The sequence below is a fragment of the Lutjanus erythropterus genome, chromosome 1 (genome assembly GCF_056507025.1).
Source record: "Lutjanus erythropterus isolate fLutEry1 chromosome 1, fLutEry1.hap2, whole genome shotgun sequence".
Lineage (NCBI taxonomy): Eukaryota > Metazoa > Chordata > Actinopteri > Lutjaniformes > Lutjanidae > Lutjanus > Lutjanus erythropterus.
The window spans coordinates 3,421,052-3,439,407 of record NC_139317.1 but is presented as its reverse complement, the minus strand read 5'-3'; the positions used below and the strand labels follow the sequence as shown (position 1 = coordinate 3,439,407).

The following is an 18,356-nucleotide window of genomic DNA, read 5'->3' as shown; positions in this document are numbered from 1 at the left end:
AGCTACTCTGTTTATTGAGGAAGTGAAAAATCCTGGAGAGGAATCATTAATGCGGACGTCTCACATGTGAAAATGTCTGATTATATAAGAGACAGAGTGGAGCTGATGAACGACACGTGGACCAAACGTCAGGAAACAGTCAGCAAATATGACAGACATTTAGACAGGATGTTTATTAAATTACAGATGAATGCTGGAGCTGAATGTCTCTTCAGCACAGAGTGAGGATGATGAGTCAGGTTCTGGACGTGTTCACCTGTGGATCAAACTGTCTGATTGATCGACTCTTTTCACTCTGGATGGATTTAAGTTCAGAAGAAGTTTGTCAGCAGGATATATTTTTTTAAATCTGAAATGCGGTTTTGGCTGCAGCAACACTTGTTCTCATTGTCGTCCTCTGTGAATATTTTGGTTGGAAAATGCTGAAAAGCTGCTGTGTAGCAGGTTGTAAAACAAATAAACACACAAATCCATCATGATCTGGTTCCCCATCTTTCCTGGAACAGAGAGGATCCCACAAAGAGAGCAGTGAGAACGTCTGAGCCTCCAGAGAACCTTAACTGTTCCTAACGTTTCCTAAAGTTCAGTCAGAACGTCACAGTACAGCAGCGTCTCTGAATAAATCTCAGCCGAGCTCAGAGCAGCAGTTCTCTGTCCACAGCTTTTATTATTTACAGACATTAATCCTGATGATCTCTGCTGATTCAGTTTAAACCGTGTGTTTTCACTGTGTCGCCTCATTGATCCACTGAGAAGACTGAAGATATCGTGAACGTTCAGGTTCAGACAAGGTCACAGAATAATAAATAAATTAGACAAGTTTAACTCAACATGAATTCATATAAACTTGTCAAAACTGTAATTCATAAATGTGTGAAATTCTATTGTTTAGTACTCTGTAGGGCTGAACAATTAATCAAAAAGTATTGTCTATGGAAATTTTTATATCGCAGGAGGTGCAACATGTGTCAAACTACCATTTTAAATGAAATATCTGTTATAATGTTTCCATCTGACACGTTTTAAAACAAGAACCCTGTGAAAGTGTTTGTTTAAAGTTAGCTAACAGCTGCGTGCGATATAACGTTAATGCTAACAGACTGAGGCTAAAGCTAGCTTACATCTCAGCAAACATTGGTCGGATGGTGAAATACAGCAGGCATATCTACATGATAGATGACAGAAATACACTCATTAACGTGGGAAAAGGAAGAGCAGGGACTCGATTAGTGCAGCCGGACCACAGTCACCACAGGAACAGAGCCGGGATAAGAGCTAAGCTAACCCGTCTTAGAACTGAGACAGCGAGCCAGAGAGAGATGCATCAGCCCACATCCTCCTCCTCAAACCCCCGCAGAACAAATGCAGATTCAGTGGGATCTAACAAGTTTGTCTGGAGGTAAAGTTAGTGCAGCTAGTAAGCTAGCGTTAATTAGCCAGGCATGCTAACATTTGCAGCTCATGTCAGAGCAGATGACGTGTGCTCTTGTGTGTCACGTTCAGACTCGTGAAACGTTGAGTATCACTCCTCTCAGAGCCTCCTGCTCACCTTCAACATGGAGAGAAATGCTAAGTTTGACAGGCCGACAGTCATGATTGGACAGCTGCTGTTTGGAGGCGGGGTTTAGTGAAGGGTCACTAGTCCTAAATTCTTTTTGGGAAGGTCTTTAATATTTGTTTATTTAACACTGTAAATGTGGTCTAAAATTCACTCCAGTGGCAAATATTGGGCAAAATAAATAGTTGGATTTGAACGCCTCTGTTTTCCTCCTGCAGTCTTTTGGGTTTTCACTTTTCATCTTTGCAAACTTTGTCCCCTGGTGACCACCGTAGCGTCTGTGTGGATGGCTTGGTGGAGATGAGTGGTTATCTAACCTGCAGCCATGATTTTAACTCTTTGTCCAGTGCTTCCAATCAGCCTTTAATCTGCAGTATGTCTCTGTCGTTTCATTTCACCCGTCCACTTGAACTGGTGATTCTCCATCTCGTGGTTCAACGAGAAAACTGAGGCCTTTAATCTCCTGTAAAACAGAAGGAACAGAAGATCAGCTGTTTCCTTCGCTGGCTGAGAATCTGACCAGAAACTGAGCACATACTGAACATTTTCACAGTTTCTTCTGTCTTGACACGTACAGTAAAACTGACATGTGGGCTGTGAAACGAACATCTAAGTTTAAACACGTCTGAGGCGGACCACACATGGAGCTGCAGCGTAGGTGGCTCCAGCTCTGTCCCAATAATGTCAGATTTAACACACATTCGTCCTGCGGGGAGGAGAAGATATTCCAGTCATCCAGCAGCAGAACGAGCCGCAAGTTTCTTTTGGGCTCCGGCGTTCCTCGTTTGGCAGAATAAACTGCTGCGGAACCTCGGCTCGGGCGGCAGAACGTGGCCGCAAATCGAGAGACGTTGGCAGTCGGAGGCCGTAAAAAACAGAATTAGCTGAGATTATTTACAGCAATAAAGTCGAACTCTGCTTGTGGAAACAGTTTGAGAGATATATGTGAGACATGAGACATAAATGTTAACAATTACAGAAACAAGACATCAGTTGTTCCTCCACTTCTGCCAATATCACATAAATATCAGAGCTTTTTTTTCTTTTTTTTATTGAGAGGAGTTAGTCAGAGTTGCAGCAAATAAAAGCAGAATAAATTTTGAACAATAAAATTGGAACAAAGACTTTTCTGTGTCTGAGGGGGAAAAATGTAAACACAATATCATATCACATTTTAAGTCATTTTTTAACAAACCGTTCCTGATTTCCACAACCAGCAGTTACTGAGCAACATAATCAGTTATTTAAAGTCATTAATTCTCTCTTTTAGCTCTGTTTTTGGTCTCCACCACCTCAGACAGAGTCGGTGCCTGTATGAAGTATTCGTCCCTCTTATTGGTTTTATAAATGGTTTAATAGTTAATTGTTGAATTCAGTTGATTTTTGGGTCACTGGTTTGGTTAACATAATGTAAACATAATGTCAGTCTGTGTAATGTTCCCAAAAGTTACCTAAGTCTGTGTGTGTGTGTGTGTGTGTGTGTGTGTGTGTGTGTGTGTGTGTGTGTGTGTGTGTGTGTTAAAGTACATGGCTGTGAGCGGTGGGCGTGGTCTCATCGGCCGCTCCAGGGCTTACTGCTCTATTTATAGCCTGTGAATGGAACGAGGGCCTTCACCCCCCCACTGCTGCCACGTGTTGGCCGCGCCGTGTGTGTGTGTGTGTGTGTGTGTGTGTGAGAGTGTGTGTGAGAGAGAGAGAGAGAGAGAGCGAGAGCCACGGTCACATTTCTCATGTGGACTTGAACATGCTCTACTTGTCTTCCTGCGTACGGTGTCATGTGATGCTTGTATGTTGCCCTGATAGCATCACACAGATGCAGTAGAGGAATGCACACACACACACACACACACACACACACACACACAGGCCTTTTTATTTATTCAGTCTGTGTGATTTCATGTTGTCCACCAATCAGATGGCGGCGGAGCGCCCGATGTGTTGGCAGAGGCTTTATGAGGATTATGTAATGTCCACTGGCGAGACGTCCCTGAGCCATCTGAGCTGCAGGGCGTCTCTGCAGCTCAAAACTCCTACGCTCCTCAAATGTCACATTCAGTCTGAGGAAACAAATGACTTCACCTTGTCCTGTCAGCAGCCTGGGCTGCACAGTAACTTAGTACTTTTACTCAAGTACAGAGGAGCAGCTGCAGCCTCACTGTTAGACTCTGTGGAGCAAACAAGTGCTTTTATGTTTCTGATCATACAACTTTGACATTTATCAATTTCTGCACCTTTACCTTTTAACATTCTTGATTTTGAACTTGTTTTTTCTGCGTATTCTTCCTTTACTGCTGCCTCTGAGCTTTCGTGATGATTCTGTGCCTCTGCACTGCTGTAATCGAGGGTTTTCCCTCAATCTGTTTTCTGAGGATTTAAATAAATAACTGATGATGAATCATTGTGACATTTTTAAACATTCGAGCCTCGCCAAGACAAATCTTTGCTGCTACGGCAATAAAATAAGATCACAAAACAAAATGTTATGCAGTCAATCATCTATTAGGTGGTCAATCATCATAAAACTCAGACTTAAGTCTGTCTTTTTCTTGTCTTAATGTTTTCAGAAAATCAGACAGACATCAGCCTCCAGTTAGGAGAAGGTCTACCTGAACTAAAATACTCAGTGTCGGTTTAATTGTACACTACATTTAGAATATTTTCATCTCTTTTCCTCGCTGTCAGACTGACTCTTCTGACAGGAAACTGTCGTTACACGAGACAAATATCTCTCTGTCCAAACCAACCAAACTCTGTAGGTAAAATCAGTAATTTTACGTCACAGAACACAGGAGTTGTTGTTCTGCTGCCGCCTTGATCTGTTAATTTGTGACTCGAGTCTGCATTTAATTCGGTGTGTATCTGCTCCCCTGATCAGCATGTTTTATGAGAAAAAATCTCAAAATTTCAAACCGTTTGCTTCTCATTTCCTCCATCTTCTCGCACTAAAACAGCACGGCTCACCAACAGAGGCTGGTAGAGTTTAGGGGACAAAATTCAAAATGTAAAGTTTCTTTAGAGAAATAGTTTATTGGGACACATGAAGAACTGTTGATGTTGACGTGTCGTGTTTCTCAAAGGTAGTTTGGTTTTCAGCTCAGAGCTTCAGTTTTATTCAAACTGCTGATATTTTTAAACATTTTGTTTCCACTTCAGAAACACAAAGTAAATATTAAAGAATGATAAAGTTGTCAGAGGTTGATTAATGTAGAGCTGCAACGCTTAATTGATGAATGGATTGTTAATCAGTTATTAAATTAATCTGCAATTATTTTGATAAGCCATTAATCAGTTAGTCATTTTTAAAGATTTTTTTTTTAATTCTCTGAAATCATTTGAGGTACATGATTTGTTTTCCACTGTCTTACTTTCTACTTCTACCTAAACATACTCTACTTATCACTTCACTACATTTACTGTTGTTCTACTCTCAGATCGAAGCTTCCAGTCTCTGATTAAAGGGATATTTTGCCTAAAAATGAAAATTTGGTCATTATCTCCTCATGCTGATTGAAGGTCAGGTTTAGTTTTTCAGTCCAGAAAACACTTCTGGAGTTTCACAGGAAAACAGAAACAATGTAAGTCACTACTCACTGAGGGTGAGGAGGTAATGACTGAATTTTTATTTTTGGGTGGACTGTCCCTTTAACAAAGTGATGAAAACATCATAAAACATCACTGAGAAACTTCAGCTGTGAAGCAGAACGAGGAGAGGAGAGCTCATCAGTCCAGTTTCAGCTGCTCTGAACTGCTTCCTGTCGCATTTTTTAATTATGAAATTAACTTCCTGTTTTTATTTTCATGTTTGTTCACGTCTTTTTTTCTATGAAGCACTTGTGCTGCATTTCTTGTATGAAAAGTGTCATACAGATAAAGATTATTATTATTATTTATTCTATAAATTTAGATTTTTATGAAAGTCATGAAGAGTTTATGAAATATGTTTTGTTATAAATTAAACTTGTGTCACCACCACCTGTAGCTCAGCAGGAAAGGCTTCAGATCCTTCATGTGTTTGTTTGTCCTCCGTCTGAGGACACGTTCCTGCCGGTGGTTTCACACTTTTCTAACTATTGTTTTCCTTTTGTCCTCCAGCGGACGCTTCCTCACCATTTTACTGAAAATAGAAGAAATGCTTCAGAACTGGTTCCCTCATATCAAACCACATCTGGCGCAGACGGACGACAGCAGCACTCCGGCCAAGAGGCAAAAGGTAAATAAGTTAAAAATGATTCGACGGAGAGGACTGGATCTTTTTAAACAAGAACTCAACAGTTCCTGCTTCTTAAATGTGAATGTTTCCTTGTATTCTTCTTCTTCTGTGAGTTAAATGAAGATCTTTAAGTTTTGAGGTGTTCTGAGAATTTCTGATGGGCGTTTTATGGTTGATCAATTGAGAAAATAAGGAGATTGATTAGTTGCAGCCTTTTAAAATAATAGGGAACAAATAAGAGATAAAAATCTTGTCCAGCTGAGTTGATCTTGTGTTTATGGAGCCTCAGCTCTGAGTAATGTGTCTCTGGTAAGAAGAGAGACGTGAGTCAGATTATGTAACAGGATCCTGGACGAGGACTCTGAAGTATTAATGTATTTTTACTGGAGATGATTTCCAGCAGTTTCATAAGAACAGTCGAGGTCAGATAATGAGGGGAAAAACCAGAGCGGCCGCTCACACAAGAATGTTTCGACTCCCTGATGAATAAAATCCACCAGAACAGAATTTAACCAGAATACAAACCGCTGCTTCCAGCTGCCTTCGTTCTTTGGCGTCACATTTCTGCCCGTTCTCAGTTTCTCAGGTTTGGATAAAAAATGCTCTGTTGGTCCAACAACAATTCATTTAACTTCGGTGCTGACCTGAGATCAGTCCTGAGTCAACGGTTTAAAGATCCAGCTGCTGCTGAAGAAGATAGAAACCTGTTTCCACCAGAAAGAAAAAAAAAAATATCCCCAGACATAATGATGAGGTTCAAAGTTGAAATAATGAAATAAAAAGTCAGAATTATGAGACAAAAAGAAACTGCATTTGTGTAAACTGTTTTTTTTATATACAGGTTTATAGTTAACAGCAAAACCGCAACCAATGATTATTTTCATAGTTGATTAATCCGACAGTTATTTCCTCAATTAATTGATTAGTTGTTTGGTCTATAAATTGTCAGAAGATGGTGAAAATGATGATCAGATGATCGAAACCCACGCTGACGTCCACAAACCAAAAATATCCAGTTTACTGTCAGACAGGAGGATTTAAGAAGAAAACAGAAATTTTTACTTGTTTTCCTTAAAAACCAAAATAGTTGATTAATTTAATAATGGATTATTTGATTAATCATTGTAGCTCTGGTTAAGATCAGAATCAGTGCTGTTCTCTCATCTCCACCTGCAGAGGTTTTAAACATCATCACCGTCCAGTACAGGAAACAATTATAGGTGATTTAAAACAACGTGATTGGACGATACTGACGAGGACATACTGTGTCACATATCGTCTAATATTTATTGTATTTAAACGTATTTTTACACCATGTTTACTTACAGTTTGTTGTTGAATCTGATTATAAATCTGTCTGCAGATGATGTCAGTGTTGTGATGCTGCAGTTGATGTTCATCAGTTAATCTGTTGATCAGTGGTTTGATCTGTAAAATGTCAGAAAATCATGAAAAATCACCGTTTTCAAAAGCCAAAGTTGACGTCCTCAAATGTCTTCTTATGTCCAGAACACAAAGACATTCAGTTTACTGTCATCAGAGAGTAAAGAAACCAGAAAATATTCACATTTAAGAAGCTGAATTTGGATTTTTTTTAACGAAAAAATGACTCAAAACAATTATTTGATTATCAGAGTAGTTGTTGATTAATTTAATAATGGATTAATCGTTGCAGCTCTGATGTTTTCCTCTTGTTTTCTCTGCAGCAGCATCAGAGCAGTGCCTCCTCCTCCTCCTCCTCTTCCTCCTCCTCCTCCTCCTCGTCTCCTGCTCCTCCACCCTGTCTGGTGTCTCTCTGCTCCTCAGACGTGGAGACGCCTCTCGTGGCCTCGTACTCCTCCACCCACCTCAAATGGCTCCACACGTCGCCCATCTGCTCCCTGAAAACTCCTGAATCGATGTTCACCCAGCACGCTGCCGCCACCTCCGCCTCCCTTCTGCCCGCACGCTGCAGCCAGGAAGTGACCCAGGACAACGCCGTCTCCTCCAGCACCGACCTCCTCCTCCTCCACAAGGGGCCCCTGCGCCGCCACGCCACAGACCCTCGTCTCAGCCGGGGGCCGCTGCCCTTCAAGATCAGCTCGCCGTGTCTGGAAAGACTCCTGCAGGCGAAGGAGAGCATCATCGCGCCGAGGACTGTGGGAGACGGAGGCTGGTTGTCTTAGCTGTGTGAGACAGGATCTCGTCTCTCAGGCTTCCTGAAGACACTAAAAGGCCTTAAAAAAAAAAGCATGTTTGAAAGTCTTCTACATCGATTTTTAAAATCAAGAGCTGATGTGCAGCTCGATCAGAGTTCAGGACGAGCAGGAAGAGTCTGAATGTGACGGAAAAAACAAGACTGAACCTTGTTTAAAATGACAAATGATCAAATGAGAGGAGACGTTGGACCTCCGGGTCGAGTTTTCACTGTTTGATTTGGATTAATTTAATCTTCTAATGAGGTTAAAACAACGTTAGCAGAGCGGATCGTTACGGAGAACCTCAACACGAGCCCGAGGGAACAAAAAGACCGGATGTCTGGATCCAAACAAGAATGAATGCACACGTGACAGTCGATACAGAGACGTTTGATTTTCATACCTGGACATACTTGGACTGTTACCTTGTTTGATCTGCTTCTCTTTAGGTTTTTAAAGATTCCTCTACCTCATACCGACACCCAGACACAGTTCAGAGACGACAAAACCTCCAAAACTTCAGGGCTCGACGAATTCAGTGTCACTAAACGATCAACAACAATATTTAAATGTATCGTGACACGGCTCCATCTATCAAAGTCAGTTTTTAAATTATAATTTGGGGCCGATTTCACAAAGATAGACTTTGACTAACAGACAGTCAGACTTCAGACAGACGTCTTAATTCATCTGTCGCACAAAACGGTTTGGCACAATGAATTCTGGGTAAATTAAGACCTTTTTCAAAATTGAAAAATGGCTGACAGAGCGACCGCAGCCGACCGCTCGGCTTCTGTTTCGTGTATTTTTAAGGAACTCAACAATTACAAGGACATTTGACTCTGACAGTTAAGCAAAGAGTGAAATTATAGAAACAAAAATCTAATGTGGAAAAAATTAATTGGCAAGATGTTCAAAAAAGATTTAAAAATATGGCACAAGGCGCAAAGAAATTGGCGGAGGACCAAAGGAAAAGCTTTAAGATGCACAGAAACAGAGCTGAAGAAAACAATGTCAGGAAACCACAAATTACGAGCCGTGTTTTATGTTGTTGGGCGCCACTGATCAGACTGTGGCACTGATTGTTACCGTGGTAACGTGGCTCTTCAGCCTGGTTTAGCCTGATTTTTTTTTTTTCTTTTTTTTTGACAGTTATCTCTGTGAAATGATCGAACAAAATATGAATCTATGGGCAAAATTAAGACGAGTCTAAAAGATCTTTGTGAAACCGGCTCCCGGTAGAGATCATTAATTTAAACTCCAGAACGTAAAGAACAGCTGAATGTCAGTAAACATAAGAGTGAACCGTCGCCCAGCTCTGCTTGAACCTCCGAGTGTCTCGTGGAGTTTATTCAGAGGAGACTGGAAAGGTTTTATGAACACAGAACTGTGCCGATCCCTCAGTAACTAAAACTCTGGCAGGTACGGCGCTCCTGACCTTCATATATCCAACTGTTTCCCACTTTTGCATTCGGCTGGTTGCACCAACAGGACTTAGACCAGGTCTGAAGACAAGTCGGTCCTAATCTGCTGTTGTAATAGACCGAATGATGATAATTAATCAGAATTTTATCAGAATCACCACATGGCTTAATGTAATGTTCAAATTGCAGGTGGAATATTTGTTAAAGGCAAAATGTGTCAAAAAACTTTAAAATTAACAAATTAGGCGAGACAGAGACGTCCTGTCCAACAAATGATTCTACAGACTTAAAAAAAACATCTTAAAAAAAAAAAAAAGTTATTTTAACATGTTTTCCAATCAAAAATAATGATCATTACCTCTGTCACAAATCATATCACCATTGCAGTATCAGGCAAAATAATTACAATTAGATATTTTTTCTAAATTGTTCAGCCTTAACTTAAAGAGCATCAAGTCAAAATCTAGGCAGTTTTTTTTTTTTTCCAGTAACAGCGTAGCTTGTAAAGCTGTCTGACTCTGAACAATCAGTTACAGCCTTTGTTATTTCTGCTTCTTCTTCTGATTATTATTTTTATTATTTTGTTGGACTGCTCGTCAGCTCTGATCATTTTATTAGAGCTGCAGCTAACAGTTACTTTCATCATCATTTAATCTGTCAATTATTTTCTCGATTTATGGATTATTAATCGATAGCGATTTGGTCTGTAGAATGTTAGAAAATCTCAAAAATTGATCATTTTAATTTAATAATCACTAATCGATTAATTGCTGCAGCTCTACATTTTTTTTTTATCTCAGTGTCCATGAAATGATCTTTTCTCCTTTGATCTTCTATAATGTTTCCACAAATGAAAAATTATCAGCTACAAAGTAGCAAATACAGTGAGAGAATGTATCCTAGCAACGCATGCTGCCGGGCAACAGCCACCTTAAAGACCGGGCATAGTTAAGACCAGGCATAAGTTTGGTTGGTGCAGCTGATTTAAAGTCTTTGAAGACGGAGACAGAGGCCGTCGACACTTCAGTCTTGATGTGAAACAGAAAATCACAGGAAATTAGGAAACACCTCCTGACACAATTTAAAAGTTCAGATTTTTTCAAGTTACTTTTGAAACAAAACTCACATGTGCTTTGAGAGTTTTCCTCATCGCTTCAGTCGTCGTTCTGTCCCAGAATTCATTTCTAAATTCACACACTCTTATTGGCTCATATCTAAGTTAACCAAAGTTTAACATGACGCAAAGAAAGAACACAAATTCGTGGCCACTCCCTTTTAATTAGTGCACGTGTGACACAAGAACAGCTAGATTGTCGCTCTGGAATTAAAGGAACTGCCTCAGTTCTGCAACATAGTTTAGAATCAGGAGTTGGTTGTAAATTAATTAGAACAAATTAAGCCAAAATTATACTTAAAGCTTCAGTATTTCTGATGTTTTATCAGATGGTGAACGTGGTGGAGACTCTGTCCGGCCTTCTCATTTGTTGTGTCCATGCAGATTGTCCGCGATGCCGTTATGGAGCAACAAGGTGCAGAATACCGTCTGTGCACGTGTGGAAAAGGGCTGCAACTAACAATTATTCAATTTAATGATTGATTAATTGTTGCAGCTCTAGTGTGGAACGCCTCCTCCAGTTCTATAAATGGAGCTTCTGCTCGTCCACAGCTGTCTGTGTTTGGAAGTAAACTCAAGCTTTTCCACGTAGAGGCACGTTTCTATCACAGTTGGTGAATCAGCTGCGTTTTTCAGTCTCATAATTGTCCAAACGATCCGTCTAACGGTTTCTGTTTCACATCGTACCCGTCATCCGTAGCTCATTCTTACTCTTCGAGACAATTTTCTTTTGTAACTAAAGTGATTGTGTTTTTTTCTATGACTGAGTGCTGCCAAACTGTGGGTGACCGACACTGAGTATTGCACCTGAACGCCTCCTGCATGGACAGAGACTGAAGCTGCTGATGCTTTCACTGCACAGCCTGAGTAGACGTAAGTTTCAATCTGTTTGACTCAGATTCTTTTTTTTTTTGAAAAAGGGAAACAGCAACCAAAAACTCTTTCAAAGCACAAATGACATGAAGGTCAGTGTCACGTTATAACGTAAAAAGTTGTTATTACTTGGTGATTTCATGTTCTGATTTAAAACAAGAACTTTTTCTAATAAGAAGTTAAGTTTGTATGTTATAATAAAGTGGAAAAATCTCACTAGAACAAAGTTTTCACATTATAACGAGACACTGATCTGTTTTTCTTTTCCTGGTGTTCTCCTTTAACCAACAGCTGTTGCCAACACGACCAGACAGTTTTGATTTGAACACACTTCTTTAACATGTAGAGGGTTTTTTTTTTCCTTTGTGTACATAGTTGTTTTTCACATTTTATTTACTCCCCTGAAAAATGGCCTTTGTGATATTTTGTACTTCTGAAATAAATGTGACGTCTGCTTTCTGAAAGGAAACGTTTCCTCTTTTCTTTAAACATCAAACCTCAGCAGAAGAAAAACAAATCAATTATGCAGCATTTATTGTTGGTTTTTTTTGTTTTGTATGCTTTGGGAAACTCGGCATAGGCAATGAAAACAATAAATATGGATATTATGCAAAACATTTTCCTAATGAAGCATTTTACACAATGTACATTATTCTCTCTTCTTCCCCGCACCTGCTTGAATATTCTATACACATTTCCAAACAAATAAACATACCTCCATGCAGAAACCCTGAAAATGGGATGTGGAGTAATGGAAAAAAAAAATTAACACTAAATGCACTTCTCGTGTGGATTTTTGTGTCATTAAAAACTGCTAATAAACCACGAGGAGAAATGAAAATCTGTGCCGTTTCAAAGTACATAAAATGAGTTAAAAAGTGGCCTTTCTGCTCAGGAGTTCCCTACGACTGGTGCAGCGATGACGAAGCATCTCTGTGTGTGTGTGTGTGTGTGTGTGTGTGTGTGAGGCGTTCAGATAAGACAGTCCGTAGTCCGCCGATTCCTGGACTTCATAATTTATTCATGTGTGTGTGGTTTGAGATACTGCCTGCATCAGTAGTCTGTGTCGGAGCCCTCGGCGTTGTCGACGTTACGGGAGAGCATGTAGTTGTCCATGTCGATGGAGCGGCAGTTGTTGATGGCGTAGCGCAGCCGCTCGGCCATGACGGTCTGGCTGGAGTACGGAGGCAGACGCAGCTGGAAGAAACACGTCTGAGAGGTGGGGAGGCTGTCGTACGGCTGCAGAGGAAACAGAAAAACTCGCTTTAACAACAGCTGATCATCAGTTCGTTTCTCTAAAATTACTGATCACCCATTGGTTCAGATCAATCTCTACCAATGTTTGGTTTAGTGACCTCTAGTGGTGAGGCTGTACATCTCAACCAACTGAAAATCGTGAAAGGTCGTATCTGGAGCCAGCGGAGCCTCGACTGCGAAACGCTCACGAGATCTGCACAAGTTAAGTTAATATTTTGTGGCTTCCAATAAAACAAAAGAATAAAAAATATGATTCAAGAACTCTGCAACTGTGGCTCCAGCTTTTACAAAGAGAAGTTCAGATCAGGAGGAGAATATTTTGAGCAGCCGTGTTAAAAATGAAGTGGACGGCAGTGAGCTGAGCAGCAATTTATCAATTTATTCAGATGTTTACCAAAACTCTAAATATGAGAAATCCCTGATAACAAAACCACGGTGAGTCCAGTTCCATTCAGGAGGAGAACAACCCCCGATCTGTCCACTGTTTCCTGTCTGTTAAACTGGCCTAACAAATAAAAAAAGGGCAGAAAATATTCTTAAAAGGAAAAGAAACACTACAGATGCACAAAATCTCAGTCCAGTCTTTGAGTAAATAAGAATTAAGACAAAGGTGACTGTCCCGCCCGTCTGTCCAGCGTCATCTGGAGACGCATCTCGATATGCGACCTTGATTCTCTCTGAGTGCTGTTTCACCTGAACTTTAAAAGTTTGGACAGAACTCATACAGTCTGACAGTTTCCTGCTACATGTAGGACAAGGATCCTGGTTCACTCACCCGGTCCACCTTCATGATCTGGAACCTCTGCGAGATGTCGGCCGTGTTGGCGGGCAGCCGCGAGCGACCGGAGACGAAGCGCATGAAGAGGACTCGCTCCTCGTTGGAGAACTCCTCCAGCGTCTGCCAGAACCACTGCACCAGCGAGTGCTGCTCGTCCACCTCCCTGTAGCGCACCACCTTCTTCAGCACGTCGCAGCAGATCTCCGGCATGCCGCACACCATCTGCTCCAGCTGCTTCGCCGTCAGCAGGGAGAGCAGCGGCACCGGCACGATCCACGACATGCCTTCACGCACCGCTGCCACCTGAGAGGACGGCGAGAGACAGGACAGGGTTTATGACTGCATTCAGGGTCAAAGCTACACGTCCTCTTGACTCCTCAAGTTTGATTAAAGTTACTCTTTTTTAAAGTATCTTCGTTGTCGCGAACGATGACTCTTGAGGATGGTTTCTCTTTATTTTTGCAGGTTTAGTGACGTCCGTCTCTGAGAGTCGCCCTGATGGAACAGAGCTGAACTGAAGTTTTTGTTGCTCAAAGCCTTCAGAATAGTTTGGAGAAAAAATGTCCCTGTTCTTCTGAATGATACTCACACAGAAACTCTATCATTGTTCAGTCTGTTGATTATGTTCTTGATTAATTGTTGGTCTATAAAATGTCAGAAAAAATTACTTCTTCAAATCTGCCTTCAAAGTAAAAAACATTAAAGATATTAACTCAGTGCCACATCATTTAAAAACTAGAATTAAGACAGTTTTTAAATTTTTGCCAGAAAATTATTTTCATTGGAACTTTATTTTCCAGAAGAAATAAACTCTTGACTGAGTATTCTGCAGATTATTAATAATTTTTTATTTCTGGAGAAATGATTTACTGCTGAATTTTAAAATGTGATTTCTCAGTTTTAAGCAGCTGCTGATCTGATGAAAGTCTGTGTGACTGAAAGTTTAAAAAATAAAACTCAGTTCAAGTTCAAATGTTCATTCTTGCTGTGCTCTGACGGACGGGTTTCCATCAACATATTGTTGAAGCATCTCATTAGAAAATATTGATGAAAGTTTAACACTCTTACAGGGAGACGGAAACACTTTTTCTGATGAAGTTCTGACATGAACTTTTAACTCACAGCTGATCAGCTGTTTTCTCTCCAAGAGAAGAAAGAAAAGCTGTTTCTGCTGACGTCGACTGTCGCATGAAAGAATAAAAACCCAACTGACAAAAATAAAAAATCCTGAAACCTCTCCTCATTTTTCTCTCACAGGTGGCTGAATCGATTCATCTTCAGCAGCTGGTTTTATTTTGAGTTTGTGACCTCTGATACTTCTAGCCTTCATTAACAGCCAACATCTCTGTGAACTCCAAACTCCAAACCTGATGATAAAAATGTGCTGAAGTTTTATTTTTATTTTCAGGCGGCATTTCAAAAGTTTGCTTCAAATGAATTTATAGATTACATGGAAACACAGTAAATCATATTATATGATCTCCCACTGCAGTTTTTTTTTAGATCAAACATGTGATCTCGTCTGGATGGAAAAAAGGGGCTTGAAAGTGTTCAGAGAAATGGAAACCTGAACCTCTACATTACCGTCCTCTTCACAGCAGAGTTACAGAATATTTACTATTATTAGATCGAGTATTTTCTGATTACATCATCTAAACAACAACAAGAGGATCACACAGAGCTGAAGAGCAGGACTCAGTTTCACTTTTCCTTCAGTCGGTTCATAATATGAGACACTGAAACATGAGACTGTGACGTCACTTCTGTATCTGATCACCTGAGTCACCTTTCATAAAGTAACCGTGGAAGCGCGTCAGTACCTGTCGATCGATCTCGTGCAGCCGGTACTCGATGGCTCGCTCCACGTACTCCTTCCTGTTGGTGAAAGTGAGCGGGATGCTGTTTCCTCCGGGGATGATGGGAACCATCTTCCCATCTGCACTCTGCCCGACAAACGAATCCAGAGGAATCATCTGGAAAACAAACACAAACAATCATCAGTGCAACAAAAACATGCAACTGTTCTGCTGTTAGTGAACTTTTCAGTAGAAAATAACTCCTCTAATGGAAGATTCATTCTCTGGGTTCCCCGTTTCTGAGTATCACTGTGGAACCATGTTTTTCTGACTTTTTGTCACGCACACAAAGAACATGAAATAAATTACTACCATCAGTTCCACACTGTTCATCTGATGCTGGTGACGCACAAAGAAATGAAGCATGAAGAGAGGAAGACGAAGACGACTAACAAGTAAACACGGATGTAAACAATCCATGATTTAACATGTTAGAAAAAAAAAGATTTACAAACATTTCATGAGGATATATATATATTTGTTAGATCTGAATATTTATTATCTTTATTCTGTTGACTGGCCTCACAAACGAGTGATTATCAGACGCTGCAACAATCAAAACTATTATTCAATAATTTTCTGATAATCTTTAAGTGACTGATGACTGGATTTTTGAGGCTGATGCTGATATTTGTAGCGCTGAAGTTTTGAAGCTTCAACTGTTCCCATAGTAACCAACGTCCAAATCAGTATTCAAACACTTCAGTTTTATTTTTATACGAGAGGAAGGAGACGTTGTGTCGCCGTAGACAAAACAGCTTAGAAATATCATCTCAACATTTTAGACTATTCCATGACATACGATATATGTCTTTATATATAAACTCTCAAATAGTGCAAACATATGATGTTCTTATTGGTCATGTGACAAATCAGTCGTGCATCTGATTTGTCAGGTTTTATTTTGAAGTAAGCTGCCTTGAACTTTTGAATTTTCTCTAATTTTTCATTTTTACAGTGTGGAACATTTTAGTCTTCATACATAAAATAAACAAAGTAAATGCATTGAGGCAGAATTAACAGGCTCTTGTTTTTTTTCCTCTCATCATTAAAACAACACAAACATTTTAAATGCTTTATAAAAGATGTACTGCAGATATTAATCTTAAATTTAGCAGAATTTCTTCTACGGTCCTTTATTTCTGAGGGGACCCGCCTGTGAACACAGTCTCTGAGAATTTTTTAAACCTTTGTTTACTTGACGTCATAGTAAACGAGATGATTTTGCCGTTTAAATGACCCGCCTGGTTTCTTGATCGAGCTGTTTTCACTGAGTTCTCTCTATTATCAGACAAACCAGCCCGTGAATAATAAGTTTGATGGAAACAGTTAAGCCTCCTCCTGGAGTTCAGCTCTATTTGATTAGCAGCCCTGAGAGGTTTTACAAAGCTCGTCTGTAAAAGCTTTTCCTTTGGATGACTAATGATGCAATTGATCGGTTACAAAAGCTTAAATTTTTTACATTCATTTATTCGCTGGCCTGCCTGCAACCAGAGATCATAATATCACACGGGGACATTTGACAGCTCGTCTGGCAGAATTCAGACTGAAGGAAACAGAAACTCTTTCTCTGTCCCTCCTTCATGCCAAAGCAGCAGATGAAGCCCCTTCCCCTCCTCCCTCGGCCGATGGAGCCGGCCGTGGCAGTGTTGTGGCTCCAACACCCCCCCCCTCCTCTGTGAGGCTGGGAGCGGGGCCAAGGCTCCGCCAGGCAGGATATGCTGCATCAACAGCGGCCCTGGCATTCCTGCAGGCCGGGGCTTTACGGAGCTGGGGTTGTGTGAGGTTGTTTGGACAGAACAGGGGACGTGTCAGCGCTCTGCTGCTCCAGCCGGCCTCTCTGTGGGTTTTTGGGTGTGGTGGGAGGGGGGGGGGTGTGTGTGGTCTGTGTCAGAGCGGCTGCATCAGTAATGGACGGAGACACAGACGTACTGATGCTTTATCAGCTCTAAGAGGAACACAGTGTACCAGAGCAGGAGGAGAGAGAGGCAGCTCTGACTGCTGCTGTTCAACCCCCCCCCCCCCCCCCGCAGGGCTTACACAATGATTAAAACGCGTTTCTGTTTCCTGGAGTCTGGAGCGTGAACACAGACTCAGGGCAACATTTGGTCGGTTAAAGGGATAGTTCAGGTTTTTTGCAGTGAGGTTGTATGAGGTCGTTCTCCATTGTCAGTGAATTAATTACAGTAAATGACGGTCGACTCGCCCCAGTTTGGAGAAGCAGAGACAGGATCAGCAACCAGTCATGAAAAACACACATCTTTCCTCTGGCCTGTAGTTCTATTTATCCATGTGGACAGTTTTAGATATTGACAATTATCTTTTGATGTTTTTTTAGGATTATTTCTTAGGGTGGTTTTGCCTGATAGGAACAGCCGGGGGGGGGGGGGGGGGGGGTTGATAGGCAGCAGAGGGCTGCAGATGAGGGTTGAACTAGTGGCCACTGCAGAGGACAGACAGCCTCAGTACAGAGATACTACTACTACTTTTTTCTGCAGTAAAATCTATCCAAACTACTTTCTTTTCTACTGGAACTTTTTTTCTCTCTATATGAAAGAAAGAAAGATCCTTTGATGTCAGCTCTTCCTGTCACTGTGAAGCAGAATTCACCAAACACTGGAGTGTTCACTCATGAACAGGGAAGATGAGCAGCGTTTAGTAATCAGACAGTTTAGTTTTACCCGACTGATGATGATAGATAAGAAAACAGTCCCTGCTGACAGGAAGGTCTGCAGATTACTTTGTGCAACCATGTAATAACTTTTAGAAACAGACATTTATGTTGAATTTTTTAAATGCATGTATTTTTGTTATTATTTGTCACTATGAGCACTGCAAGACACGGCTGACATCTCCAAAACTCAGCAACTCACACCAAAACTATCAAGATGGATAAACAGCATTACAGGCTGGGGGAAAAATATATATCTTTGATTGGGGGTGAAATGTCCCTTTAAAAAAGGTCCACCTAAAAATATCATTAACAGTTTAAGTGTAGGCTATATTTAGAGTATTTTCATCACTTTTCTTTGCCATCAGAAAGACTTTTTCTGACAGGAAACCACTGTTAAATAAGCCAAATATCGTTCTCTCTCTCTAAACCAAACTC

At 40.7% G+C, this 18,356-nt stretch overlaps 2 protein-coding genes across 8 annotated transcripts in view; one reads left to right on the top strand and one right to left on the bottom strand.

Annotated features, from left to right (window-relative positions):
• The window catches only part of LOC146332487 (uncharacterized), a 76,435-nt gene extending 67,991 nt beyond the window's left edge, over nucleotides 1–8,444 (top strand). For all 4 annotated transcript variants that reach the window (XM_084721588.1, XM_084721504.1, XM_084721322.1 and 1 more), the window contains 2 exons: nucleotides 5,651–5,768; nucleotides 7,475–8,444. In XM_084721588.1, coding sequence (XP_084577714.1) covers nucleotides 5,651–5,768; nucleotides 7,475–7,933 — 577 coding nt within the window. In that variant the 3' untranslated portion in view covers nucleotides 7,934–8,444. The remainder of the gene's footprint in view (nucleotides 1–5,650; nucleotides 5,769–7,474) is intronic.
• A 3,047-nt stretch (nucleotides 8,445–11,491) lies between these two features.
• herc1 (HECT and RLD domain containing E3 ubiquitin protein ligase family member 1) overlaps nucleotides 11,492–18,356 on the bottom strand; it is an 89,070-nt gene continuing 82,205 nt past the window's right edge. For all 4 annotated transcript variants that reach the window (XM_084721199.1, XM_084720943.1, XM_084721116.1 and 1 more), the window contains 3 exons: nucleotides 15,212–15,364; nucleotides 13,389–13,694; nucleotides 11,492–12,595 (listed from right to left, as the gene is read on the bottom strand). In XM_084721199.1, coding sequence (XP_084577325.1) covers nucleotides 12,410–12,595; nucleotides 13,389–13,694; nucleotides 15,212–15,364 — 645 coding nt within the window. In that variant the 3' untranslated portion in view covers nucleotides 11,492–12,409. The remainder of the gene's footprint in view (nucleotides 12,596–13,388; nucleotides 13,695–15,211; nucleotides 15,365–18,356) is intronic.